General features: G+C 42.4%; 1 protein-coding gene across 3 annotated transcripts in view; it reads right to left on the reverse strand.

Annotated features, from left to right (window-relative positions):
- The window catches only part of BEND4 (BEN domain containing 4), a 37,475-nt gene extending 28,114 nt beyond the window's left edge, over positions 1–9,361 (reverse strand). For all 3 annotated transcript variants that reach the window (XR_013165854.1, XM_077136760.1, XM_077136761.1), the window contains exon 1: positions 8,768–9,361. Coding sequence is in view for 2 of the 3 variants with exons in the window: in XM_077136760.1 (XP_076992875.1) it covers positions 8,768–9,281 (514 nt within the window). In the remaining variant the exon portion in view is untranslated. The remainder of the gene's footprint in view (positions 1–8,767) is intronic.
- Between the last annotated feature and the right edge of the window lie 43 nt (positions 9,362–9,404).

Here is a 9,404-nt window from a genome sequence, read left to right on the forward strand (position 1 = left end):
TCATCACATAGTTGTGTATTCTTCACCATGATCATTCTTAGAACATTTCCACCACTCCAGAAAAAAATAAAAAGAAAAAAAAAGAACTCATACATCCCATACGCCTGACCCCTCCCCCCTCTTTGACCCAAGCACCTAGAAGCACCTGAGACTCAGAGTTAGACCCAAAAGTATTTCAATCTACCCAATATTTACCCTTTATCTCCCCCTATTATTTATTTTTAATCCTCTTTTTTTTAACTCATCTGTCTATACCCTGGATAAAAGGAGCATTTGACACACTGTTTCACAATCACACAGCTACATTGTAAAAGCCATATAGTTATACAGTCTTCTTCAAGAATCAAGGCTACTGGAACACAGTTCAATAGTTTCAGGTACTTCCCTCCAGCCACTCCAATACACGATAACTAAAAAGGGATATCTATATAATGTGTAAGAATATCCCCCACGATAACCTCTTGACTCTGTTTGAGTCAAGTCTCAGCCACTGAGACTATTTTGTCTCATTCCTCTCTTTCCCCTTTTGGTCAAGAAGCCTTTCTCATTTCCATGGTGCCAGTCCTGGTTTATCCCTGGGAGTCATGTGCTACATAGTGGCGGGGAGGAGGGAAGGGCAGTGAGTTCACCTGCCAAGATGGCTTAGCAATGAGGCCACATCTGAGCAACAAAAGAGGTTCTCTGGGGGTGACACTTAGGCATAATTATCAGTAGGCTTAGCTTCTCCTTTGCAGTAATAAGCTTCATAGGGGCAAGCCCTAAAATTGAGGGCTTAGCCTATTGAATTGGTTGTCCTCACTGCTTGCTCATGAGAATATCAGGAATTTCCCAGATGGGGAAGTTGAATATTTCCTCCTTTCTCCCTAGCCCCTCAAGTGGACTTTCCAAATACTTTTTTATTCTCTGCCCAAATTACTCTAGGATATATTGGGACATCACACTAACCTGTATACACAACAAGATCTCACGCCACATTCAAAATTCCATGTAATTATGCTATTCAAGTAAACTGACTGTACAGGTCAAATTAGATAATGTGGTATTAAAAATATATGTTTTGCACCAAATAAACATCTTTCCCTTTGATCTCATACAGAGGTTGAAGTTTGAAAATATGGGTCATATTATCCTCTACCAAGTATTCTGATTTACCTTAGTCCTACGCAGATCAGCTTCATTTACATCTCTAGACAAAGTCTGTTCACTTTTTCAGCTTTTTTTTTTAAACAGTTGTTGAATGGGGTAATGGTGACTTTCACAGCACCAGCACTCTAACTCTGAGTCTCAGGTGCATCTAGGTTAAATTTTAATTCATCTGCTAACTTGGTTCTCTTGTTGAGGCCAAGGTTTAGGCTGACCTACTTCAGTATCATTTGAAAATCAGCAGAATGCCTCATCTTAGAGCGTCATCCATTAGGCTGCTAAATCTCCTAAAATGGAATGTGCTGTGGTAACCAAAGTTAGTCTATATACATGACTTCAAAAGCATATCTCTTGTCAATCAGTAAACAGCTAAAGCAAGCAGTCAGAAAGCAATCGACTTACTGCAAAAACAAAGAAAGAGCAAAGCAAAACAAAAATGATGACGCAATAAAACTATATCAGTCTAAGCATCTTGATATTTCATCTCAAATGGAAATGCCACAAGGTAGATTCTCTTTCTCTCCTGAGCACCACCCAGAATAGGTACTGGAAATACAGAAAAGGTTTTTCATAGTGGTATGAAGATGCCTCTCCATTTCCTTTCCCCTCTAGCTAGAATAATAGCAATAAATAAAACACTGTGGATTTTAGATACCTGTAACTGTTCATGATAAAAAAGTAAGTGGCTATCTGCTCCCTCTGGAAATTTTAACAAGCTGCATTTCTTTCTGAAGAAAAGAAATAGTTCAAAACAAAGAATGGTGAGGTGCATGAGGGCTTCTTTGGGGACAACCAACCAGAAGAGCTGCAATAAGAAATCGTCTAGAAAACCCTGGACAATTGACCACTGAAACCACACCTCAAGAAACCTCCAAGCAGTGGATGCTCTACTGTGTCCTTTCTCTTACTATTCTTTCACGATATAACTGGGGAACTGAGGGGTTCCAAGTCCCTCTTTCCAACTATTAAGTACAAATATGCACACGAAGCCCAAAACCTATAAAATGCTATTGTGTCTGAATCTCTCTGAAAGTATCACAAGTCCCAGTACAGAGGTCAGGTCTCTTCCTTTCAGGAGAGAGCATAGATTTTATGTTCCATGTAGTCAGTGATCAGTGAGGATTGAGGGCCAACATGTTCCTCAAGAAATATTAAACGTCTGAGTGGACTTTTGTAAATATGTACAAACTTTAGTTTAGTTTATGGCATTTCTGGATTTACTCGCCTAAAGGTGGGGTTGTTGAGACCATCCTTGGCAGACAGAGGTCCTTAGGAATATTTTCTTTTTTGGATAGCGCTTCCTCACTCTTGGGAGCAGAACTGACCTCAGACTTAAGCATGGGAACCCCTGCCCTGGCCCCATGCTCTGACCCTTCCTCCTCCAGTCCACATTTTTCCCATGGTGAGCTACCCGAGACTCACGAGTTTCCTGCTCAGATAGCATCTAGCCCTGTGCTGGTCTCTCTCCTGAGCCATCCTCCCCAAGACAGACCAAAGTGCCAGATCTTGGAAGTTTGGACTGGAGTGTCCACACATGTGTATGTGAGGGTCCCCTGGTGACAGATAGAAGAGAATGCCACGGTGTGGCTTTTCCCTTCCACGTCTTAGGAATCAGAAAATTTCAAAGTCAACCTGGCCTTTCAGGTTTCCATTAGGAAAGTGTATTTGTTAAGGTAGATGGATAAAACATATGTGACAATTAGTTTGATTCACATCTTTTAGCTATTTAGGTATATGGCATGTGGGCTTCCATTTTTACCTAGGGTCCTGAGTCTTGCAAATGTTAGATGAAGGCCCATTTTTTGCATAATTATTTTGAGTGCTGTAGAAAGAGCCAAATGCCAGGTATAATTTCAGGCGAAAAAATCCCATGGACGATATGCTCAGAACCTAGCGAAAGAGGCAGCTGAGGTAGTCTGTTTGCTACTCTGGAGAACAAATGATATGGATTTAGGAAATATCTTTTTCATACCCGAGGCTGGAACTGTTATGTCCCCCAGGAGGAAGTAAAAAACTGAGTTTAGGATCTAAACCAAAACTTAATGGGAAAAGACCCCAAATATTTGGGTGTCATTTCTTTACAATAACAAAAACAAATAAATAAGAAAGCAAAGTAGTGGTACCATATAAGTGGGGAGGTTTAAGATGTTGCACTCTTATTTCTTTACTTTCTCGGCTTTTGTTCTATTATTAGTAAAATCAAAGGATGAAACTGATTGGGAATTTTCAATTTGAGCACAACAGCAGCTTCCATTCATTTTAATCCTATAATCCCATTCTAGACCTGAAGTTGTATTTACTGTTTGCATTTTAATCAGCATAGTTCCAATTGATTTACAGCACATACACCTTTAACATAACCTTGATGAAAGGGACAAAGTATGAAAGAAGGCTAAAATAGAATTGCCTAGAAAGAACTCATCAAATATATTTATTCAACGTCCTAAAGAACACTCAGTATTTTAATCACATTGATAAATCACATTAGGGTATAGATTCTGATGGGAAAAAATCTGACTTAGAGACAAGCATGATTTATTTTCTTAATTGAAGGATAAACTCATATTATGCTGAGAAAAAAATCGTTACTTAATACACTACATTATGACATAATGTATTAAAGTGCATTCAGAGTATCAGAGAATACCTACAATCATAAAATAGTTCTTGCCTGCAGCCTTTAAAATGCTTCATTCTGAATCTGTTTTCAAAAGTGATATACACAAAAATAGTAACTGCAAACCCTTAAAGTTGAATTTCTCCCCTTTTTAAAACCTTGAAAGATTTGAATCGTATTTACTATTTAATATGTTGAAGGATGTGATGAAAATATTATTAAACTTTGTAGAAAGTAGCAAATCTTTCCACTTAATACATATCACAGACAGCAATACATTAGCTTTCCAGACAGAATGTAATTAGAAATGCAAGTACTGTGTGATGGCCATTATTGTTAAGAAATGGAGAAAAGTTTTGTTCTCATATGAACACAATTGAATGGCCACTGATCCATGATTCTTAATTGGACAAAATGTGACCATGTATTTTGCTTTTTTCAACTATTTTTTTTCCCTACTCACAGAGTTCCCCGTCATGTGATAACAGGGAAGTACAAAACCAACAGTTTACAGAGAGCTTTAAAATTATTCTTCTTTATCCCTAACTTCCCAAAGATAAACACCATAAAAGATTAATAAATCACAATCACAAAGCCCTCTAAAATGACCACTTCTGTCTAATTTATTTTGCTTTATTGTGCAACCTACTGGGAGATAATATCATGTTGCAAATTGTGCCCAGTGTGATTTCAAAATATGAACCCATGATTTTTTTAATTAAAAAATCCATTTCTAGAAATTCTTATGAATTTAACTGGCTTAACCCATCTTAAATCTGATAAGTGACTAGAACAGGGATGGAACTCTGCAATCAAGCACAGGTTTCCTACTTTAACGTCCTTCTTTGTAAGTAAAGCCTTGAATGGAATTTGCCCATCACAGTACATCCCCAAGAGTATTCTGTTTCTATGAAGGAGACCACAGTAGTCAAGATTAGTGGTAACCTTTTGATTTTTGCCCACCGAAGGGTGAAATATATTAATATTAAAAAAGCAGAGGCAGAAATCTTTTGACACCCACCATCACCATGTATTCACGTATTATATCTACCAAAAGAATTTCCAACTAGCTCAAAATAGAATTCCTTCAGACATTAAACACTTCCTTTTGAAAGAGAGGACTCTGTGGTATAAAAAATAGAAGTTAGAAAATAAAAGGATCTTTGAAAGACTCACTTATCTTAAATCAAAGAACTATTTCTTTTTTTTAAAAAAATGCCATCCATTTTTTTTTCATAATGGCAAACATCAACACAGCAAAACAGGATGCAATTTTTCTAAATAAATAAATCAATGATGTGTCAAAAATTAACAGATGAGTTAATATACTCGGTGCTATCAAAACCAGATGGTGCTTCCTAATATTCATCCTGCTCAGTCAATCCCTGAATATTTTCTGGACCATCGGTATATAAAATAGGATGCTGCTATTTGTGATGGCAAACAAAAGCAATCATGCCTGCCAAGCACATACTATAACAGGCAGCATTTCAGCTCTGCTAGACAGAAAGTAATTAGAATGCTTTTAATGTCCAAAAGAATGATGCTGATAGGCTGCCACAGATGTGTAGATTTATGAATATTTATATGGTGGTTTATAGCTGACACTTTTATCAGTTGAAGAAGATAAAATATCTGCCTGACTCAAAAGCTTGACAGTCAGGTTAGTAAAATCTCATTAAAGAGAATGACCTATGCAATTATATAGGATTTATTGTAATTCATTTTTGATTGTACTCTGCTTAAAGATGCAATTTCCCATTTCCTGATGCCAAATTTAGGCTGCATATCAAGATCTATGTGGGTTTTAACTCTAAGCCTCCCACAGAGTAAAAATATGCTTTTAAAACCATGGTATATTAGCCCTTTTAAGGAAAATTACACTGTTCAAGAGATTTTATAAGAATGTTGAAAAAATCTATTTTTAATCACATATCTCTCTTCTCAAAGGGTTATGGCCCTTAATGACAAATAAGATTCACTTCAACCTTTTCCATCTTTTTATTGCATTTACTCTAGCCACGCATTTATGTCTTCACTTCTATCCTTGACTCATTTCATCACATTGATGTTTATTACTATTTTCAGTTTACAAGGTGGCTTGAGACATTGTGATAATGCTTTCTGCAAGGGTGCAACAGGCAATTTCCACTTCCACCACCACCATCATCCAGTGTGCTTAACTGGCCTGTGCACATGTTCATTGGTTCAAAGTGGAACCACTAGGGCCTCAAGTAACCAATCAGCTCTTCAGGTGACTGTCCCTCTGATAGCCACTCACATCACTGTGCTTGGTAAAAGGTGGCTTTGTCCATCAGTGATTGATATTATGACCACAATTCAATGTGGTCATTGAATTGCACAGTACAATGGCTTGTACTGAGGCTTTTTTTGTTCACTCCCAGACCATTTTCCTGACTGTATGACATATCATTGATTTATTTATTTAGAAAAATTGCATCCTGTTCTGCTGTGTTGATGTTTGCCATTATGAAAAAAAAATTGGATGGCATTTTTTTTTAAAGAAATAGTTCATTGATTTAAGACAAGTGAGTCTTCCAAAGATGCTTTTATTTTCTAACTTCTATTTTTCATACCGCAGAGTACTCTCTTTAAAAAGGAAGTGTTTAAAGAATTCTATTTCCTCACCATCCAATTCCTATCTTTCCAATAAGTACATGTGTACGTGCCCTTAGCTTGTCTTTGACTTCTCCTTAAAATAAAATTTAAAAAAATAAAAAAGGAAGCTGCCTTGAGAACTTTGAAGGGTCTCAACAAAGCCCCTTTCTCACCTTTAGATTCAACAAAATTGTGATTTCTACCAGGGACAGAAACCAAATAAACAGGACATATGAAGAAGCATTGAAAGAGAACATTTAGAACAAGGCGAGAAGGAGGGAACAAAATAAAAGCAATATGTAAAAGAAAGAATGAGAAAAAAACTGCCAGAGTTGGATCATGGAATGGATAAGAAGGGGTTGGTTCAGAAAATAAGAAAAAAAGAAAGGTTGAAATTATGGATAAAGATAGCAATAGGGGAGGGGCATTTATGGTGTATAAGGGGGAAGTCAAAGATTGAAAAGCAATTTTTAGTCTTTTTAGCAAAGACTAAAAAGAGAATGCAAAATGGAAGGGAAGAAACTTAAGAGATCAAAGACTAAATTGAGCAGATAAACAAGGGAAAAAAACTATACACCTATCAAAAACCAAGGAGCCTAGTAGAACTGAGGTTATCCAAAGGAGTAAGTAACATATAGAAAAATGAGAAAGAAGAGGAACTGAAACTGCTGGAAACCAAAAAAAAAAAAAAAAAAAGAAAAAGAAAGAAAGAAAGAAAGAAAGGTAAAGCAGAGTCTGAGAATAAACAGGCCATGGATGAGAAGTGGTACAGAAAAGAGAAGAAAGATCCTATTCCCAGAGAGCAAGAATTGGAACCCCATTAAGAAGGGAGGCAAACAGAAGAAAACTAAGGAGGAAAATGGAAGTGGGTGAATAGCTTAACAATGAATATTAAAACACAGTAGAGTATTGGGACAAGAGTAAGAGGAAAAAAAGAGTCTTAAATAAGGTTACCCACATAAGGACCATTCACTAAAATCTTCAAACATCTTCACAACAGTGAAGAATGCGACAGAAAAGTCTTCACTATAACCTGTAATTAGATTTTCTTTCTCAAAATCTATCCTTCATGTGTCAAAATATTGACAAACAACAGAACATTAGCCTAGGCATCTATAAGTCATTTACAGACAATGCTTTTGTATTTTCATTATTTAAAAAAGGTCTTGAATCCACCCACATACATAATTTGAAGGTCTACAAAGTGCCCTAAAATGCCTGAGCAGGAACTTTTAGCTATGAAGAGCGGGATAAACGTGGAGAGCGTCCTTGGGCACAGGCCCCAGGCTGTGCCACCAGCCCATCTATGTTCACATCTCGTTAGGTAGACAGGGAGAGCTACTTTCCCCAACGGGCCGCATGCAGCTCCGGGAGTCTCGGACGCCCGAGTTCTGGGTCCGAGACACACCCGGAGGGGCTGGCTCGCAGCGTCAGCGTCCTACCGCAGGGCAGGGGCGGTGTGGCCTGGGCCGGCGCGGGATCTGAGGGTTAGGAGGAGGGGCGAGTATCTCTCTTCCTCCCCTGGAGTCCGCGGTAAAAGCGAGCGCCACTTCCAGCCGCGGGCTGGTGCAGAGCCGGGTATCTTATACTCCCCAACTTGGACTACGGGTGGGTGGGGGAAAGAGAGCGGAAGAGAGGAGGAGACCATGAGAGCACGAAAAACACACAGCGCTCAGAAAAGAAAAGAGAAAGAGAAACAGAGCCCTAGAGCAAGGAGGAGAGGACCGGAGCAGCGTGAGAGTGCATTAAAGGGGTGGAGAAAAAAGAGAACTAGAAGCCAGAGTGGTAGAGAGACGGAGAAAAACAAGTGGAGGAGGGAGAGAAAAAAATAGGGAGAAGGGGTAAAGGGAGACAGGAAGAAATGGAAGGAAAAAAAGTAAAGCAGTGAAGGATAAACGGAGGGTGTCTCCATGGGGTCGCCGACTCTGCTCCTGCTTCTCCGGGAGAGTCCATGGCTATCACCCTGGGGCGCCCGCTCCTCAACTCTGGCAGCGGCCTCGAAACCAGGGCTGCCTCCCCGACCCCCACCCGACGGCCCTGGCCGCCAATCTGCCATCGCGAGCTCACTGGGCTTGGGGTCCCAGCGGCGGCGCCACCTGTTAGGAGGCGCGCGCGCCGTGGAAAGCCTGGGACGCGGCTGCGGCGCTGGGAAATCGTCCAGAAGTTGCTGCCTGCGCGGGGAGGCCTCCCGGCTGCGCTCCGACGCCCCGACGCCCGGCTGCCTCTGCCGCTTGTACGCCCCCTCCGGAGCCCCCCCAGCGCCCCTCCCGCCAAAGCTGGGAGCGTGGAAGGGAGACCCGGTAACCAGCTTCTCTTTCCCGGGTCCCGTCCCGCTTCCCACTCCCCCCAGCGTGGCAAGAAGGAAAGTTGAGCCCAAAAAGTTGGTACCTGCGCTGAGTTCCAGGCTGACGCCGTCGCTGCCCGCACTGCTGCTGCCCGCCGCCGCCGCTGGGCCCGGGCCATACCTGACGACTGCGGCGAAGGAGGAGGACGAGGAGGTAGCGGGGGACGCGGGCGGCGGCGCCGGAGTCCTCAGGTGTCCCTGGGACCCGGCGGGCGTGCAGGACGGCGACGACGACGAGGCGGCAGCGGCGGCTCGGCCGGGCCCGGAGGGGTAGGAGCTCTGTGCCTGGAACTGCTGCTGCTGCTGCTGCTGCTGCTGCGGCGGCGGCGGCGGCGGCTCGGTGCTGCTGATGGAGACCGCGGCGTGCGGTGCGAAGGGCGGCGGGGGTGGCGGGGCCGCCCGGACGTGCGGCAGCTCCACCAGGGTGGGTCTCTCGTAGCGCTTGGCCAGCGCCGGTCTCTTGCTGGGGAACGTCTTGAGGACGCTATAGGGGCTGCGCTGCTTGTAGATTTTGGGGACGCTGGGCCCCTCCTCCGCCGGCTGCATCTCCTCCTCCATCCTGCGCCTCGGGACTGGTGCCCCTTCGGACGCCCCCGCCCCACTGGGCGCTGGGCTCGGAGGGTGCCTCCGCAGCCCGCCCGCCGGCTCTTCCAGTGCGCGCGCGTGTGTGGGAGGATGTGT

Source organism: Tamandua tetradactyla, chromosome 19 (genome assembly GCF_023851605.1).
Source record: "Tamandua tetradactyla isolate mTamTet1 chromosome 19, mTamTet1.pri, whole genome shotgun sequence".
In the NCBI taxonomy this organism is placed as follows: Eukaryota; Metazoa; Chordata; class Mammalia; order Pilosa; family Myrmecophagidae; genus Tamandua; species Tamandua tetradactyla.